The sequence below is a fragment of the Ascaphus truei genome, chromosome 2 (assembly GCF_040206685.1).
Source record: "Ascaphus truei isolate aAscTru1 chromosome 2, aAscTru1.hap1, whole genome shotgun sequence".
NCBI classification, from domain to species: domain Eukaryota; kingdom Metazoa; phylum Chordata; class Amphibia; order Anura; family Ascaphidae; genus Ascaphus; species Ascaphus truei.
In genome coordinates, this window is record NC_134484.1 from 188312705 (window position 1) to 188333358 (window position 20654).

The following is a 20654-nucleotide window of genomic DNA, read 5'->3' on the forward strand; positions in this document are numbered from 1 at the left end:
GGCGACAGCGTGACGCAGAGGTAACAGATCAGGTTAGCAGGTCTTGAACGGGCCAGCCCACGCGGCGGAGGTGAGCCCGAGAGATGGAGGAGGCAGCAGGACGACGGCAGCTTCAGGGATCGGAGACAACGTGGGAAGCAGAGAAGGATGACAACACATGCCGAGTGAGCAGGAACGGAGCGGCGGATTGGCGATGTCATCAGCATCATACGCCCATAATACAAATTATCTTTAACTGTGCATGCAATGTCTTGTATATAATGTATACCCTGTTCATTATGTAACTGTATTTGTAAACATGTATTATTTGTCTTAACTCTGTGCCCAGGACATACTTGAAAACGAGAGGTAACTCTCAATGTATTACTTCCTGGTAAAATATTTTATAAATAAATAAATAATAAGCAGGGATAGAAAGACAGCATCGGTCCAGAGGAGCAAGTGAGCAGGCTGACAGGAGAGAAGAAGAGCAGACAGGATATAGACATCCACTTATGACAGCAAGAAAACCTGACCGAACGAGGGTTGAGATGAATGTTGGTGAGTATTATGTAACAACGGTCTGGAGGGTGTCAGGTGGGGTACAGAATCAACAGAGTACTGTAGTAACAGTGATAATAATGGTGAATTGGTGGGTGTAATACAAATGTTAATGAGCAAGTTAGATACTTCTGCTCGTGGATCAGAGGTTAGCAGCATACAAGGAGTTGACAGGTATGCTAGCATGATGAAACTTGCGAATGTTGTAAGTTCTTTAGGTTCAGTGGTATCAGTAAAACATAACAGACCTCTCTGGCGCTGAGGAATATAAGCACGATGGGGCTAAGATGGAATAATCTTGAATCTTAGGAATGACATACCTCAGGAAAGGGAGACAAGAAAAACATATACACTACTATAGTGCATTATCCCAGCATACAATTGATTGGCATGGTATGCAAGGCAAAGGATTTAATAATATTAAAAAAGAGTAAAATGCACATGTGAACACACACACTGTGTTCACAACAATAACAAATGACTGATGTCACACTCTCCTCCGCCGTGGATTAAAATTGGAAACCTACTCACATCAAGTGGCTAGGTCTCAAGCCTCAATGTGGACAATCTCACACGCAGATTGAACTTGGCTCCGTCTGTGGATGGTGTTCTCCATCACCTTGTCAGCCGCGAGGCGCCGGCTCCTTCGAATCGCAACTACTCCGCTGCTCCCGATGACGTCACACACTATGCATCCGCTACGGTGTCCCTGCTGTGCCATAATCCAACGCATTTCTAGACTCAAAATAGCTGGTCTCTTCGTCGGGGATATGCATCAAGGCTAGCTTGAAGGTTATTTATACCCTATTAGGTCCCAGATCATACATGTAATTGATAAATAGGCCTGATTGCGCAAATACCAGCTGACTGCTGGATCAACATGACTGACATAAAATATACAACATAATTAACATGAAATATAACATCCATTAATTAGACATTATGATTTATTTCATTTTATTTATTTCATTTTTATTTATTTTATTTATTTCATTTTATTTATTTTATTATTGTTGCTTATTATGGTTTTTAAATGCACTTATCCATTTATTGTTTATTGTTTATTAATTAATTTATTGTTTATATTTATATTGTTATATTTGTTTATATTTATATTGTTATATTTGTTTATTCATTTATTTATTGTTATTTATTTATTGCACTTATTATTTATTGTTTATTGTTTATTCATTTATTGTTATGTCATTTATCATAATGTCGTGTTTATGTCTGTGCATCCATTTATTCTGACCCTTTTATACTTAATGCATGTTATATTTCATGTTAATTATGTTGTATATTTTATGTCAGACATGTTGATCCAGCAGTCAGCTGGTATTTGCGCAATCAGGCCTATTTATATTGCAGACACATTACAATTTACACTGTTAAATTGCCCACCAAGCCCACCCTCTTTTGAAATTCTAGTTGGCAAAATCTGCCTCCCCTTTTCTAAGCCCATCTTGCTTGCTGGCATCTACCGCCCCCCTAAGGCCCCTCTACAATCCCTGACTGATATCACCCAATTTCTTGGCTCCATTTCCTCTCTAAATGAGAAGAGTGAGCTGCTAGTTCTTGGGGATTTCAACTTCAATTGGCTTGACCCTAAAACCCACAAAATCCAGATACAACTCAAGTCACTTAACCTATTGCAACTCATTTCCCAACCCACACGGATAAACATGAAATCGCATAACCATTCCTTGCTAGACTGGATTCTCTCCTCAAACCCCAGCAGAATCCAATCCTCTGGCATCCTTCCTGATATTTTCAGTGACCATGCAGTAGGGTACTGTGTAAGAAAAATTAAACCGCCCCATTCAAGCCCTAAAGTTCTCCTCACTAGAACATTTAAAAACTTTAACCCACAACAGTTTCTGGATGACCTTACCAACTGCCCATGGCACAGAATCACTTGAATTCCCGACCCTGATTCTGCGCTCGACTATTTCCAATCCGAGTTCTTAAAACTCTGCGATACCCATGCTCCACTACGCAAAATAAGGGTACGGGGGGCCCACCTTCCATGGGTTACACCTGACCTTATAGCACTCTACCAGTTCAGGGATGCCTTGTGGAAAAGCTACAAAGTAACTGGCACTACCAAGGATCTCAATCACTACAGATGCATGCGGAACATGTGCACAAGGCAAACAAGGCATGCAAAAGCACAATATTACTCTGACAATCTCCACCAGAATACATCAAACCCAGCGAACTTCTGGAAGTTTATCAACAATATATTCCAGCCTCCTAACCATCAACAACCAAGTAATATCACTAAGGGGGATATTACTCTGACAAACCCCACTGACATTGCAAATGCATTCAATGATTACTTTGTGGGGTGTGCCACTAACTTATTAGCGAAACGCAGCCCAAACCACAAACCTGAATCTCATCCTGCGAGTACCCCTACAGTCCCACCCCCTCCCAACACTGCCCACAATTTTCAATTTGGCCCAGTATCTGAAGAGGAGATTATACAAGCGCTCCTCAAACTAAAACTAAGCAGCCAATGTGAACCCGACTTGGTGCCCCAGCCATTGCCAAACCAATTGCGTCCATAGTCAACTCTATTCTGTCTGCAGGCCATATCCCTAAGACCTGGAAAACTGCCAGAGTTGTCCCAATCTTCAAAAGTAGGGACAAAAACACTGTCTCAAACTACAGGCCAATCTCACTTCTCCCAATTCTATCCAAAGTCATGGAAAAATGTGTCCACTCCCAATTAAGCGATTTCTATACCAAGACAAATTTCCCTAGCCAATTCCAATCTGGGTTTCGTCCCAAACACTCCACCGTAACTACCCTGCTAAAAGCTTGCAATGAAATCCAGTGTGGAATGAAACGGGGACAACTCACTGGTGCAGTATTCCTAGATTTTGCAAAGGCTTTTGACACAGTTGATCATGCTATCCTGCTTAACAAACTCCAGAGCTCTGGAATAGGGAAACATGCTTTAAACTGGTTTCAGTCCTACCTATCAGGAAGATCCCAACATGTGTCCATCTCAGGCTCTAACTCCAACCCCCTGGATATCACCTGTGGTGTCCCGCAAGGCTCTGTTCTGGGGCCCCTGCTCTTCTCAGTGTTCATTAATGATCTTCCCACAGCTTGTAAGGAAGCCTCAATACACATGTATGCAGATGACACAATCCTATATGCACACAGCCATAGCCTCTCTGACCTTCAACACATACTTCAGTCTGAATTTTTGAGACTCGAAAACTGGATTTCCCAAAACAAACTGTTTTTAAACACTGACAAGACTGTAACAATGGTATTTGGGACCAAGACTAAATTTGTAAAGCTTCCAGTGACTGAGCTCCTGATTAGAACCAACGCTAACACCACCCTAACACCTGTCACTAGTTTTAAATACCTGGGCTTATGGTTTGACTCCCACTTAACATTCGGGATGCACATTGATACCCTGACAGCCAAGACCTACTGCTGCAGCAGCCTTTATTCTTACATTTGCCACTAATTGGCCAGGGATTTACTCCGGCTGGCGCCGTGACTAAACAGCGCGCCAGCCGCATCCCCTCCGTGCACCCCCTCCACTTCGCGCGCATTTTTGTTCCCCTTCCCGACCCCCTAGCTGCTCCTGCCTTTGCCCCTCTGCTTCCCCGCACCCCCGCTTACCTCACTTCAACTTCAGGGGTGTCGGGGAAGCCAGGGAAGCCGGGACGTCACAGTGACGTCACAGTGACGCGCCGACATGCCACCGTCACCACGCGGCCTGCACGCATCCAGCCGTGCGGGAAAGGTAAGAATTAAATGTGACGCCAGTGTATGCCAAACTAGGGGCACTTTACAGGAACAAAGCCTCCCTAAGTCTCCTGGTCAGAAAGCGTATCGCACAGCAGATGCTAATGCCAATTATTGACCATGGAGACATAGTATATGGCTCTGCTCCTCAAACCCACCTTAGCAAACTTGACACCCTCTACAATTCAATTTGTCATTTTGTTCTCCAATGCAACTACAACACACATCACTGCGAAATGCTCAAAGAACTGGATTGGTCAACACTAGAGTCTAGGTGCAAAGTTCACCTTTCCTGTCTTGCCTTTAAATTCTTCATGGGCAAGCTACCCAGCTACCTGAACAAGCTCCTCACCCCTACCACTTGCAGCACTCATTACCTGAGATCAGACTCCAAAAGACTATTCATGGTCCCAAGGCTCAACAAAGTATCCGGACGTTCCTCCTTCTCCTTCCGTGCACCCCAAAACTGGAACAACCTACCAGAGACTCTCACATCCACCACCAGTTTAAGTTCTTTCAAATCTAAGGCTGTCTCACATTTTAACCTGGTCTGTAACTGTTTCATACGCTCATAATATATATTTTCTTTAACTGTGCATGCAATGTCTTGTATATAATGTATTCCCTGTTCATTTATGTAACTGTACTTGTAACCATGTATTATTTGTTTTCCTCTGTGCCCAGGACATACTTGAAAATGAGAGGTAACTCTCAATGTATTACTTCCTGGTAAAATATTTTATAAATAAATAAAGAAATAATACATTTATCAATTATGTATGATCTGGGACCTTTGTCTATGCCTTTGTCCTGATAACGCGTGCCAAAATAGCAAAGCCTTGCAACCAGTTTCTGAATGTCTTTGCTAACTGCTTTTTTTATTCACCCGGATCTGACTTAACCTCTGCCTTTCTATCAATTCTTTCTAAATTCTCCTCATCCAAAGGTATCCAAGTCAGTAGATCCATAAACTCCCCTTTCCAAATGAGTCACTGCCAAACCGCAGACAGGAAGAAAGTTTAAACCACAGACCACACATAATTAGATAGCTAACTTGAGTTAGGGACATGCGGGAAAGATGAAGATTGGTGTGGATATTGCTGGGGTCCCAACAGTAGCTTTGTTTTATATGTTTTATATGTTATTAACTTTTGTGAAAAGTAGTAAATGACAGTCCCCTCTTTTTGTGTATTAAAATTATAAAGAGCAAGGGCATTTACATTCAGGCAGGCGGGGCAGCGGATACATTGGAAATAGGCAAGTCCAGTATATGACAGGCCATTCCGTTGAGTATCTCATGCATATCTTAAGTGCGGACTTCTAAGACACCACGCTGAGATGACTCCAGAGTGTATAGGAAAGTCCGGACTTAAAAAGGTACCGACATTTAAAAGTGTTACATGCCGGGAAATGTCCATATGTCAGGGGAGGGGTAGACTTCAGGTCGCCAGGGCAGGGGGCTTGGTTAAGTATGCTAAGCGGCTCAGGTGCAAAGTTAGCGCATGACCGTAGCATACCTTGAAGCCTCTGCCCGGCTCCCTGAAGCACTGGCAGAGCATGCCAATAGGTGGGATTGTTAATTCCCAAACAGTGATTGGCTGCACAGTGTAAGAATAGGCTTTGTGTGTCTTTAAAAGTCGGTGCAGCAAGTCAGGAGGTAGATTCCCTGAAAATTCCTAAAGAGACACATCGTGCGGTATAACATATTCCATTGTAACTAAGGATTGTACCCTGCTTCAAGAGTTCGTTAGAACTAAGGATTCAAGAACGAATCCTGCAAGGACAGAACAAAAAGTTTCCCTTCGGCGGAGAAACAGGGGTCGCATGCAGCGCGCGTAGCCAAGGACTGTCGCATAGCTCTATTTGCGCACCAACCCTGCTCCTGGGAATTGGAGCCTAGAGACTTTATTTTCGTGGAGTTCGTTCCGTGGACATTTTATTTCGTTTTGCCTCATCCCAATAAGTGTTTATTCATGTTATTTTGTACTTCAAGCTGTGTGTGTTCTGGTGCAAATAAACTACAATTTATTTTACTGATGCAGCGGCCGTTATTCGAACACATCACGGTGCCGATTTTGAGTTCTCTGCTGTTCCCCACGCAGCATGAACGTGGCCAATCGCCCCAGGCATCCGCGCTTAAATCCGCGGTATAAAATGTTGGGGCTGGGGCACAACCCTCCGACAATTGATTTGTGATGTAGTAATGCTCTCTGTGTAGGCTGGCTCCCCCTGACAAAGCACATAAGTGCAAATCGTGTAGATGTCACTTGAGGTTCCTATACGTGTTTCTATTGTCTGAGCTACAGACCGATGGAGAGAGGATTAAAGATCTCATCCAGCTGATGGTGTTCATGGTCCGGACACACTGCAATATTCACCTGTCGGCTGCGGATCCGTATCTCCTGGTCTATGACGCCAATACCTTTTTACACATATTGTAAGTTTCGTTATTACTTTTTGTCTGAATGTTTATAATGCTGTTGTCCATTAGAGGACTATTTTAACCAATACAAATAACTATTTTCAAACTGATTCTCAGTGCGCTTTCTGCTTTTTGTCTCACAATATAGGAAGTAATGGAATATTCCTGCTGATGGCTGCATGGGAATTAGCTGTTTAATGACACTTACAGTATATGGGACAGCACGAGTGCAGATATCCTTATATAATCTCTCTGTGTAGTATAGCTCCTGTGTAATGCCCTTACTTCATGATGATTTATTTTAGTTTATTTAGTTTTTTTCCTGTTTTTGTCCTCACTCTAATAAGTGTGGCAAGTAGCTGCTAAGAAAACCCAGCTGTTAAGTGCGTACGCTAAACTCCAGATTCGACCGTTCACAATAAAAAATTTAACTTTCACGTCTAATTTTTAATTTACACATTTGATTTAAATTTTTCTTTTTTCAAAATAACATAAAAAAGGCTACTGATCGTCTACAGAAACCAGGTGGTATAATAAACAGTGCTGAAATCCGGCGGTCATCTCCGGAAATCAGAACTATTAAGAGGCATCCCCAAGAAGTTGGGGATGAAAGCATCAGCAATTTAGAAGCATTAAATATGCACACAAAAATATCACAAAGTCTATTGCTAGTACAAAAAAATACAAAATATGAATACATTTTCCGGATAAAAATTGACAGGTATGAAATACATAAGCAGCAGTGTGTAATGACTAGTACAATCCATTATTGAAATGCCACTTCTTAGAAACAGAGTAGAAAAAAGTGCTAGTGCATAACTTCACAATAGAAAAACTAATTTTCTGTATATCTTCGTGCTGTTAATCGAAATATCCTGGGTATAATATTTACACCAGTGTAATAGTTCACACCTAGACCTCTAACATAGATCGTTCATCATTTGGAATCCAATTCCCCCACCAGCCACATATATCTCAAATAAGCTTTTCACATTTATAGATTTATATTTGGTAGATTTTACTAGCGCCCTAAGTATATACTGTACATATATATTCATTATTTCCTAAAAAAAATGATGGCGTTGTGCTATTCCATAACACAGGGCCCGGGAAGGGTATTGATGTGGGCATTGGACGCTATTCTCCTGCTAATGTCATACTAATGACTTAGGCAGGTAAGTGCAGTTTTTCACACTTAAACTTATTTGTTAATTAAGCTGATGTAGATGTATATGATACATATTTTATAATTGCTTGAAAAATGTTAAAATATATAAACATTCTGAAGTCTTCAAATGCATCGAAAATTACATTGCAATAAGCTTGTGGCCCTTCTACTTGGAAATGTTTTCTGATCTGGCCCCTTTGGAGAACTACAGCCTACTGCAGAGGTTCTCAACTCCGGTCCTCAAGACACCCCAACAGGTCAGGGTTTAAGGATATACCAGCTTCAGCACAGGAGGCTCAATCAGTGACTCAGTCGAATACTGCACCAACTGTGCTGAAGCTGGGATATCCTTAAAACTTGATCTGTTAGGGGTTCTTGAGCACTGGAGTTGAGCATCACGGGTGTAGTTGAAAAGACCCTACATGACATTGGGTGCAGGGTAATACTGTACAACCCATTAAAGTAAATAGGCCGTAAGGTGATTTCTATAGCCAGAAGATTGCTTAGAGAATTATTAAAGATGTGTGGCATAGTTTAAAAAAAACATTCAAAAGGGATATTTGGCTACCCTCATTCCAATGTATGCAATACCAAAGGCAGCCACTATTTGCACATCCGATCTACAGTAACATTCGATTCATCCAGAAGTTCCACATCCCGACGAGAGAGAGCTCCATGTGTTGTTTAAGGGGGTCTATCTATCCTATCTATCTAATCTATCACTTTGGACTCTATGAAAATAGGTCTCTCTCTTCCCCCATATTTCAGGGTGAACGCCAGCGAATTGCATACATTTGCTTGAATTTGTTTACATCTTCGAATTTGAATATTCGTCCGTGAATCGATTTTTGTCTAAACCTCTGTGAATAATTTCCGAATCGAATTTTGACACATTTGCCCACCTCTAGTAAATGTTTATGAACGAGCAAATAGTTGAATTCCTCTGCTGCTTGCCAATGTATTGCAGGTCCCACCGGCAGCAGAAGAGTTATTGCTATATTAGACATTTTGTCCTACAACATCTATGGAATAAACTACCAATAACCATAAATCATGATCTCATTATGTGTGTCAAGTACTGTAACTCATCCAGTAACTCCTACAATGGCTTCATATAGTATAACCACTTCCAAGTGATAAGCTGACACTGGCAGAGACCAAAATCAGGCATTAAGACAGTTCAAATGCCTCGGAATGCCAAATGTTTTACATCCTTTGTATATAGAATACATTTCACATGAGCAGGATATTATACATGTCACAGAAAACAGTTTTTGTTACAACTGTATGTGGTGTCCATATTCTAAGATCTCACATTTTATTATTGAGGTCTGCGATAATCTGTTGTAAAATGGTATGCAAACATTTGTGTATAATATGTGTAAACAATGTATGCATGTATAATATGCATCAATACATCCTTGCACAGTGCAAAACATGAGTCACAGGCAATGTAGCATCCAAAAAGTATAAGTCAAGCACCAGCTTTCTAAATCAGAACAGCGCCACATACATGATAATATAAATAGCATCTTGGATTGTTATATATATATATATATATATATATATATATATACACAAATGTAAATACAACTGTATCACCCAGCACACAGCACTTCCACTGCAGCAAGGGATTCTGGGAAATGACATGCAAATGAGCACACAGTGCCACTTTTTGCTTCAAAAACCATTTTTACATATACAGTATATATGTAGCCGTGATCCCTGATTCACCCGAAAGATGGGAGGTTGCGCTTGCAAAGAGTAGTTGCAAAAGCCCGCGAAGGAGGAGAGTGCATTTGGCGGGAGAAAGAGCAGTCCCTTGATCCAGCAGCCCTGCGGGGAGGGTCAGGTGAGAGAGTCTAGCCTATGGGCGGAGGAGTTGCCAGAGATATAGGCAGTGTTTGCGCGAACGTGGAGTCAGAGCTGATTGGAGAGGAGAGGAGACGGAGAGACTGTGAGGGGAGGTTGACCACCCCGGCGCAGGCCAGGTGCCCCAGGCCCAGCTAGCCCTGAGTCACCTTAGAGACAAGCTGAGCTAGGGATCGCCTTAGTAAGGTTCCTGTCCCCTTAGTACTGTTGGTTTTGAACTGGACTATTCTGTCGAGAGGGAGGTCTGGGCTCAGACCCCTTTGGAGTTGCCAGGGTCCGGGTGGGAGCGCCCCTGACCCTAGGGAGAAAGAGAGATCGAGCGGTGTCGATGCACAGAGACCCCTTTTTGAAGATTGTGGCCGTTCCGAGCACCGGAGTGCTCGGCAGGTATTTCATCAAGTGCACCAACTGTATCTTTCATTCACCCGCGACATAGTGGCTGCGCAGTCACCCATACACACACATAGGGCCTGCTGTGAGCGGGAGGACTAAGCAGTAGGATTGGACACGGGTGGGATCACCCGGTGGTGGGTCTGGGGATAATTGTTGGCGTCCGCCGAGGCAGTAAAAGAGATTGATTTTAGAACTTGGCTGTGTAAGTGTAATTCTTGCATATACGTCCTGTGAAGACTCACTCCCCCTTTGGCGGGATCTGTCGCAGGTGGAGGCGCTGCACCCGTTATAAATATTGCGCGCACCCCAGGCTCTCCGTGGCAGAGACTTAGGCCCTGTGAGCCAGTAGGTAAAACAGCACATAGTTGCCGCTTGCTAGTGATAGGAAGCAGGGCTACATTTGTTTCTATCTACATTTGGAGGCGCTGCTGAGATTTCAGACCTGGGGTACCCCTCGAACCTAAATTGTGAGCACCATGGCTTTGCCCACCCATCACGAGATACGAGACTGGGCCCGTCAAGTACGCACGCCTACTCGTCGCGCAGTAGCACTGGCCCGAGTACCCATGGCCTTATCCTTAGAGACTTTACAGACAGCCTTGCGACAACTCCCGGGTTTTGCCAAAGCTCGCCTGGTAGATGTAATGGTAGATCACGACTCCAAGTGGAATACCTTACTTGTGGACTGTCGGCGTAACCTGTTAGCGCTCGAACCTGCCGTTCCGCAGTCCCTGGTCTTGCCTGATGCCCCGCCCGGCGGTAGTCCTTTCGTTTACCCCCTCCGAGATCCCCTCGTACGTCCATTGGATGAGGACGACCCCACCCTCCCTTTGATTCACTATGCCGAGAGTGAGGTCGGTAGCTGCCGCTCCATGTCCAGTGACCCGGCATCCAGCGCATCCATGGAGGCTGGAGTGAGTAGTGATATGCTAAAAAACTAAATGACAAGATAGACCAGTTATCTAGCCCCCCCAGTTTGCCGCCGCTAGTCGAAGCGCTTACCTTAGCCACCCACGCCCAGAACTACCGGAAGCTAAAAGCCTTCTCGGGGACCCTCCCTGTACCTACCGGGGAAGATGGGGTAGAAACGTGGAAAGAGCACACGCAGGGCGTGATGGAAGAGTGGTCGTGCACCAATGTAGTAAAAAGACAGAGACTCATGGAGTGCCTGCGGCCCCCGGCGGCTACTCTGATCGGAATACACCACGAACAGTACCCCGATCTAACCTCTCGCTTGATGATAGAGTTCTTAGGCCGAAGCCTATAGCGCGAAAGAGGATGACCTTGTGGGCCAAGTACTATGCAGTAAACCAGAAGGAGGAGGAAGAGCTACCCGCCTATATACACTGTGTGTAAATATCTCTCGGACCGCTGCTGCATTATAAATATGTGCTACCCTCCCAGATGAATGAGTATCTCCGGAAGCAGTACCTCCGCGGATCCAGTCCTTCTCACCCAATAGCCAGCATGATTTGTGATCACCTCACCTGGGCCCCCCCCCCCTTCGTTCATCCAACTACTGCAACAGGTGAAGGAACACGAAACGCATCTAATGCTTCACTCCCCTCAGAGGCCGAAAGTTAGCGTAGCACTAAGTCCAGAGGAAGTACGGAGAAGAAAGAGGAACCACCGGATCAGCCTGGCTCCGAGAAACCGCCTATCGCGACGGTCGTCCCCTCCGCCTGATCGCCGGGCTACCCCCAGAGATATGTCCTGCTACAAGTGCATGAAGCGGGGGCATCTATCCTACGATTGCCGCCTGGGCACTTCTCGACCACAGAGCCCCTCACCCCAGAAGTTCCCCTCCCAGGCTATGGTCTGCGGGGTGTATGCGACGGATGCAGACACAGACGTGACCCCATCCGGAGGAGCCGAACCGGTAGAAGATGGTAGTCGAGTGGGACCGGTAGCGTTGATCTGGGTTTAAGTGGATGGAATCTACTCTTCTGCACTACTAGACACCGGATCCCAAGTCACCATCATATACAGAGGGTTCTATGATCGTCATCTTCAGAAGCGTCCGCTGCGACCGGCGGACCACATCAAGGTACGCGGGCTAAGCAACGACGACTACCCCATCGACGGGTTAGTGACAGTGGATCTGGAAATACAACAGCTCAACACGGGAAAATCTCACCCCATGAAGGAGGACGCCTTGGTGTGTCCAGAACCCCGCGACACCCCCAAGTACCCTATTTTCCTCGGTACCAACGCTGATATTGTACAAGTGGTCATCCGGGCCTATCTACACGAAACTAAAAAGCTCCCCATGTCCAGTCTACAGCTGCAATTGGTTCAATCCGACCCAGCCCAGCCTTCCCCTCCTTCAGATGACTACGGACTATTGTTTTGTGGACGGAAGGGGTGAACGAAGCTTTTTCCTTGAGAAACGCAAAGAATTCCCGCTTGGTGTGCTTATGCGGAGTGCCTAACCAAAGACCAGCAATACTCACTCGAGAGTACCCCCGGAGAGGATGTGCGGCGAGGGTATCGTACCCGAATTCCGCCATTGGCAGGGTGCCATTCCTAGATGGATTGATGTGATGGTGCAGAATCTATCACCCTTCTCCCTGGTCATCGATGTGGGGCAGCAGATAGGAAGAATCTATCCTGTTAGTTCAGTGGAAGAAGCCGTGCAAGTAAATACGACCCGAGTGGAAGAAGCAGGTACGGCCCTGGACTTCGATTTTGGCTCGGCCGAATTGCCTGGAACCTGGAAGGACCGGTTACGGGTACCACTAGAAAAGAGACGATCCGTGTTCTCTACCGGGGAGATGGATGTGGGGTGTAGCCGCAACGCCCAGCACACCATTCGCATGATGGATGAGAAGCCCTTCAGAGAGCGTTCTCGCCGACTCGCTCCCAGGTATGGGGAAGATGTGAAGACCGCTATCCAGGACATGGAAACCGCCGGGATTGTCAATGAATCCCGAAGCCCCTACGCCTCCCCTATAGTGGTGGTGAGAAAGAAAAATGGAACTGTGAGGCTCAGTGTAGATTATCGGACGTTGAACAATCAGACGGTGCCGGATCAGTATAACCTCCCTCGTATAGAAGAGATCCTCGATACCCTACACGGGAGCCAGTGGTTCAGCGTACTGGATCTACGGTCTGGGTACTATCAAGTCCCTATGAGCCCAGCGGATCAAGAAAAGACAGCCTTCGTCTGCCCCCTGGGGTTTTATCAGTTCACCTGCATGCCCCAAGGCATATGCGGAGCACCCGCCACCTTCCAGCGATTAATGGAGAAGACGTTGGGAGACCTCAACCCCCGAGAATGCCTGGTGTACCTAGATGACATCATAGTTTTCGGGAAAACCCTGTAAGAGCATGAGAATCGTCCCTTGAAGGTACTGGATAGGTTGTCCAAAGAAGGCCTCAAACTCTCTCTGGACAAATGTCGGTTCTGCCGGACCTCAGTAACGTATGTAGGGCACATAGTGTCCGGCGCCACAATCGCCACTGATCCCGCTAAGATAGAAGCTGTCATTAACTGGCCTCGCCCAGAGAATGTGGGGGAGCTGCGCTCATTCCTGGGTTTCTGCGGCTACTATCGGCGATTTGTGGAAGGGTATTCACGTAGGGCCAAAACCCTCAACAGCCTTCTCCGCATATACCCGTCTGAAACGGCCAAAAGAACCACTCTGCCAAACAGCCCTTTGGGGATAAATGGACCCCCGAGTGCGACCAAGCCTTCCACGACCTGAAGCAGAGCCTGACGGCTGCGCCGGTCTTGGCCTACGCCAATCCCGACCAACCCTACATCCTACACGTGGACGCCAGCCGGAGCGGTCTAGGAGCCGTGTTGCATCAAAAATATCCTGAGGGGTTGCGACCCGTCGCATATATCAGCCGCAGTCTCACAGTCAGTGAGCAGAACTATCCGGTGCACAAGCTCAAGTTATTGGTCCTTAAGTGGGCCATAGTGGATAAACTTCGGGACTATCTGTACGGGGTGTCATTCGAAGTACGCACCGACAATAATCCTCTCACCTACATCATGACCTAAGCCAAACTTGATGCGACCGGACATCGATGGTTGGCCGCTCTCTTCAATTACAGCTTCACCTTGAAATACAAACCTGGGCCATTGAACATTGGAGCTGACGCCCTGTCAAGGCGACCGGGGCTGATCCCTACCACCGACGAAGAGCAGTGGGAAGAGATCCCCGGGTCCGGAATAAGAGCACTCTGCGGCACGGCAGCCATCATAGATGAGCAAGTAGCCTTTTCGGAATTACGGGTGGCTGACTCCCTAGGGTGCACCTCTACCGCTATACCTGAAGCCTATCGTGACCCGAGTGGGATGCATGTTACCCCCGATCAGATCATTGCTTGGGAGGACATGGTGCGTTACCAAGAACAGGATCCGGTCGCAGGGACTATCCGTGATGCCATTCGACAAAAGCGACGGGGCCTGCTTTGACAGACTCCGGGGGATGTCGGAGGTATACTAATGCGGGAGGCGGACAAATTTGAAATCCAAGATCGGCTGTTATACCGAGTGGTGAAGTATCATGACCATCCGGGTCGCCGTCAACTGGTGTTACCAAAACGACTACAATACTTAGTGTTGAAAGCTCTCCATGATGAACACGGACATCTGGGGGTAGACAAGACTTTCGGACTAGTGAGAGATAGATTATTTTGGCCAAAAATGAGAGAATCCGTGGAGCATCAATGTTGCAGGTGTTTGCGGTGTATTCAACGCAAGACTCTACCTACCCGAGCTGCCCCCATGGGCCATCTAAAGAGTACGGGACCTATGGATTTAGTCTGCATGGACTTCTTGTGCATCGAACCCGACACCCATGGTATAGGGAACGTGCTGGTCATCACTGATCATTATACCAGCTACGCCCAGGCCTTTCCGACCAAAGATCAAAAAGCTATTACGGTGGCTAAGGTGCTCTGGGAGAAATATTTCATGCATTATGGGCTACCTCAACGTCTGCATTCCGACCAGGGACGGGACTTTGAAAGTAAACTAATAAAAGAATTGCTGAACCTGTTGCACATTAAAAAGTCCCACACTACTCCTTACCACCCAGAAGGGGATGATTTAACCGAACATTTCAATCGCACTCTGCTGGACATGCTGGGCACGCTAACAGGTGTAGAGAAGACTAAGTGGAGTCGCCATGTGGAAACTCTAGTCCATGCTTATAATTGCACCCGACACGAATCTACCGGGTTCTCGCCCTACTTTCTTATGTTTGGCCGTGAAGCTCGTCTGCCAGTGGATATACAGTTAAGGGTCTCCACCGATGGGGTGCAAAATTCCACCCATTTCCGCTATGTACAACGATTGCAAGAGAATCTACAGAAGGCCTATGGGCAAGCCGAGAGATCCACCGAAAAATTGAATGCCGAGAACAAAAGGCGCTATGATCACAAAGTAAAACATAGAGACATTAAAACGGGCGATGCCGTACTGCTCCGCAACCTGGGAGTACCGGGAAAACATAAGTTGGCGGGAAGGGGTGTACGAAGTAGTTTCTCAAATGCCTGGCCTTCCAGTCTACCGGATAAAAGACTCGGAGGGTCGGATAAAGACGTGGCATCGAAATCATCTGCTCCCTATTCCCCAAATAGAAGAAGGAGACATAGAGTGGCCTACATCTCCCCTGAGTGGGGAACTGTCATCAGGACAGGAAAGTCTGGAAGATTCACAGGAAGGAAAGTCTCAAAGGGGCCTTCCGGCCGCTGGGGCATCTCCCGGAGGAGCTACGGGCAAAGAGCCCCTTGGCCCCATGACAGAGACACTGACTCCAGTGAGTCCGCCACTAGATCCCCAGAGCCCGTGCTTTGTGCCACAAAGAGACTTTACAGACATACCTAGCCCCTCAAGGGCCGAGTTGGAAATACCGGATGAGAATTGCTACTCTCCCAAAGAGGTAGCGGAAGAGCCAATTCGCAGAAGCCAAAGAGCTGGCCAACCTCCCACGAGGTTGGCTTATGATCAGTTCGGGGCACCCCATTATGAGTCTCAGCAGTGGGCTCGCAGCCGGGTCCAATCAGTGATTATCATGTTCATTGAAATGTACAAGTTGATAGAGAAACCAATGTATTAGTGTTTTTCATTATATAAATGGTTGTGTTGTTCTCATTGTCCAAGCGGGGTCGTTGGAATCCACAGGGGGGAGGATGTAGCTGTAACCCCTGATTCACCCCAAAGATGGGAGGTTGCACTTGCAAAGAGTAGTTGCAAAAGCCAGCGAAGGAGGAGAGTGCATTTGGCGGGAGAAAGAGCAGTCCCTTGACCCAGCAGCCCTGCGGGGAGGGTCAGGTGAGAGAGTCTAGCCTATGGGCGGAGGAGTTGCCAGAGATTAAGGCAGTGTTTGCACTCACGTGGAGTCAGAGCTGATTGGAGAGGAGAGGAGACGGAGAGACTGTGAGGGGAGGTTGACCACCCCGGCGCAGGCCAGGTGCCCCAGGCCCAGCTAGCCCTGAGTCACCTTAGAGACAAGCTGAGCTGGGGATTGCCTTAGTAAGGTTCCTGTCCCCTTAGTACTGTTGGTTTTGAACTGGACTATTCTGTCGAGAGGGAGGTCTGGGCTCAGACCCCTTTGGAGTTGCCAGGGTCTGGGTGGGAGCGCCCCTGACCCTAGGGAGAAAGAGAGATCGAGCGGTGTCGATGCACAGAGACCCCTTTTTGAAGATTGTGGCCGTTCCGAGCACCGGAGTGCTCGGCAGGTATTTCATCAAGTGCACCAACTGTATCTTTCATTCACCCGCGACATAGTGGCTGCGCATTCACCCATACACACACATAGGGCCTGCTGTGAGCGGGAGGACTAAGCAGTAGGATTGGACACGGGTGGGATCACCCGGTGGCGGGTGTGGGGATAATTGTTGGCGTCCGCCGAGGCGCAAGTTGTGTTGCATCCGCCGTGGCGCTAGGAGATGGTGACGTCCGCCGTGGCGTGTTATATAATGTGTACCCGTATACCGGAATGTTATGGCATGTAATGTACCGTGAGTTTGACCTGCCAGTAAAAGAGATTGGTTTTAGAACTTGGCTGTGTAAGTGTAATTCTTGCATATACGTCCTGTGAAGACTCACTCCCCCTTTGGCGGGATCTGTCGCAGGTGGAGGCGCTGCACCCGTTATAAATATTGCGCGCACCCCAGGCTCTCCGTGGCAGAGACTTAGGCTCTGTGAGCCAGCAGGTAAAACAGCACATAGTAGCCGCTTGCTAGTGATAGGAAGCAGGGCTACATATATATAATTTTTTTTATTTTTTTTTGCACCAGACCTGCAGAAAATTCTGCAACTTCCCTCATTGTGTCTTCTCTGTAGTATGGGAGTAGATTTTAGTTCCATTCATTTTAATAACACTGAACTCTTCTCCACCCCTAGGAAGCAGCCTATTAAATAGGGCACCTAAAACCAGTTTTAAAACATCATTCACTTAAAATTAATGTATCAGAGAATATGAACCAAGTTATCCCTGCCAAATAGGCAGATCTAAAATGGTAACCAATTTGGGGAGTCGTTATACGGTGCAGAATGAAGAATTAGGTCCTTTCTGTACCACTATTATTATAACAGGATATTTTAGCTTCTGCTTTTAAGAGTGCCATTTTTACAACTTTTAACTAACTAGCATACCAGTGTCCGGATATAAGAAATGTGATTCATTTATATTTGACAGGATTAATGCCAGAAAGGATGATCAAAGTCTTCTATCAAGAAGTGATGCTCAGGAGTTTGATACAAGGCCCACATTGCATTGAGTTTTAAAAGGAGGGCATGCGTCATAGTACAGTAGCCCTGGAAACAGTAAAATTTCACTATATGTCATTTTAGCTCACTGGGATGCACATGCCAAACACATTTGTGCCTGCTGTATGTCTTCTCGACCATCCTTATATCTTAAAGCGTTATATAGGCAGCAAATGATTTGATGAGTGTACACCATACTAAAATAATATCATTTCAGATTTGTACGGGCTAATGGTACATTTATTTATTTTACCTATAGCGTTTTAGGCATTGAGACAAGCAAAAAGAATTGACGTTATAAATCTCTCCCACTGGAGATAATGAAACTTGACGGTGAAAAGCTTTGGAGAACTCTCAGCTTTTTGTATTCAAGACAACCCACAATTCTCTTTTGAAGCCCCATCACATGTACCAAAGATCATGCACAAGTTATGCCCCAAATAGAACCTCAAATCAATTTTTAAAAGGAGATTCTTGTATGTATACTACTAACTAAATACTTGCTTAAGGAGTTAAGCAATCGGATGTAACTCTAGTCCTGGGACCCGGGAAATATGTTGCCGGCCCTGCCATTAGCCAAATGGCAAAAGTGATGCTAGTGGGTAAGAACAATTACCTGGGCTACCATAAAGCTAAAGTTGTTCCCTACTCATTCTGAATCACAGAAGACACAAGTATTGTATTGCAATACAACTATCTCTGCAACCACAGATCTTACTCACCTTTGTTCTTAGACCCATAATTATTAGTTATAGTGTCTCATAGTTATGAGTTAACTGACCAAGATAGCAAGGTTTCTATATAGGTGTTCAAGAACAAACAAGAACAAAAATATGCTTTAAGGCTATTCAATACAACATGCTGAAATAGTGGCCCCCGTTTGGGTTAAATGAACAGATCAATGTATGCCTTCTTTACACTCTTCTTCATAATTCATAACCAATGAGGTATGGAATTGACAAACCTGTTAGGGTTCTAACTTTTTTTTTATATGCTAATACAGTTTGTGTAGGGATGGGAAAATAAATGCAGGTGGTGAAAATAATGGGTGAAGTGAGTGCCCCTTAATTCCCACACCCTCAATACCTCTGCTCAGGATCTCCAACAATTCCTAGCACTTTCCTTTAACAGCTTTGCCCGTTAGCACAGGTTAACACCACTTCACCATACCAGAGCCCCTTATCCCTCTATACATGTTAAAGATGCTGCGGGGTTGCAGTCACTGTGAAAGGGTTTTTTTTTTTTTTGCTTGTACCTGAGCGCCCCCTCCCATCCACACTCACCGGTGAGGCTCCTCAGCACCGTCCCGTGAGCCCACAGACTCAGCACTTGCTGCACGGACAGGTTGATCATGGAGTGGTCTCCCCCCTCCGCCTTCATTCTCTTGCCCCAGCCGGCCCTTGCCCTCAGCTTTGATAGTGCCGGAGGAGGCAGAGGTGCAGGTCTCGGGGCTCCGGGGCAGCTCCTCCTCCTCCAGCAGCAGCAGCAGCAGCAGCACAATGAGCTCGAGCAGTAGGAGGCCGAGCAGGGACGGCCAGGGGATGAGAGGAGGGCGCAGCTGGACCAGGGAGGAGCAGCAGCCTTGCAGGGGAGACATTGAGGAAGGGAGCTGCTGCTCCAAGTCGCCCTCAGCCTCGCCTGTTCTGCAGACACTGCTACCGCTGCAAGCAAAGACCAGCCACAGACCTGCTGCTGCTGCTGCTGCTGCTGCTATGTGTGCAATGCTCAGAGCTGAGCAGCCAACCTGCTTCCAACACCATCATCATCAGAACGAAGTCACCTCCTTCCTCTGCTCATCAACATCACCCGAGTCACCATCATCATCCAGGAGGAGGAGACTGGCACTGGCTCCGTAGAAAGCAGCACACAGAAACAAGCACTGGCTGGGGATGGAGGAGAGAAGCTCGTTTTGTCTAGATTATCCACATCCCTATATTTCTCTTCTGTCTATATTTCACACTCGCTGTATTACTCTTCTGTCTCTATCTCTAGGATCGTTTTTTTTTTTTTTTTTTTTTGGTCTGCTGTACTTTTATCCTCCCAACCTCCTTCTCCGAGCTTTTATTTTATTTCTCCATCTCTGCTCTAATTTGCTTTCTCTTTTTTTTTTTTTAAAGAAATGTTCCTTCATTATATACTTGGTGGACACCTCCTTGTAGATCCTTTCACCACACTCCCTTTTTTGTTTAAGCACTGAGCTAATAGAACAATGGCATTATTATGCATCCTAAAACCATAGGGTCCTACACTACTACAATAGGGCGCTGCATTGTGCATTTATTTTACATTACAGCAAGAGACAAAAAAGACGGGACCATTACTTGTGACTTACCCCAGTACTTAATAACAATTTCCCTTTAAAAAAATGGGATGCTCTTGGAATACTTACAATTCACCTACATTTTAACGATGTATGGTGATTTTTTTATTATACTGTTATGTTACCAGAGTGGCAATTCTGTGTTTTATAATCAAACTAGACAGTAATGATCAAATATCTAATGTTTGTACAGAAATGATGATTCGGTTCAAATCAATTTTTTGTGTGGATATTATAAATTGAATTTAAGTGTCATGGGTAAATATATTGATACTATATCATTCATAATATATTAACAATTGATATCGCAACCTTAATACAGTAGCACTTATTAATTCATTATGTGAATATTAACGTGCTTAAATCAATAGGGATTAAGTGAATACTTAATTATAATAATAGTGATATTTAAACTAGTGCTATTAATAGCTAATAG

The 20654-nt window shown here is 45.8% G+C and overlaps 1 protein-coding gene across 2 annotated transcripts in view; it reads right to left on the bottom strand.

Annotated features, from left to right (window-relative positions):
• TMEM170B (transmembrane protein 170B) overlaps positions 1-19713 on the bottom strand; it is a 51198-nt gene extending 31485 nt beyond the window's left edge. Inside the window, exon 1 of one of the 2 annotated variants that reach the window (XM_075585706.1) lies at positions 19182-19713. In XM_075585706.1, coding sequence (XP_075441821.1) covers positions 19182-19278 — 97 coding nt within the window. In that variant the 5' untranslated portion in view covers positions 19279-19713. The remainder of the gene's footprint in view (positions 1-19181) is intronic. The other variant, XM_075585707.1, reaches the window with a different exon arrangement.
• Between the last annotated feature and the right edge of the window lie 941 nt (positions 19714-20654).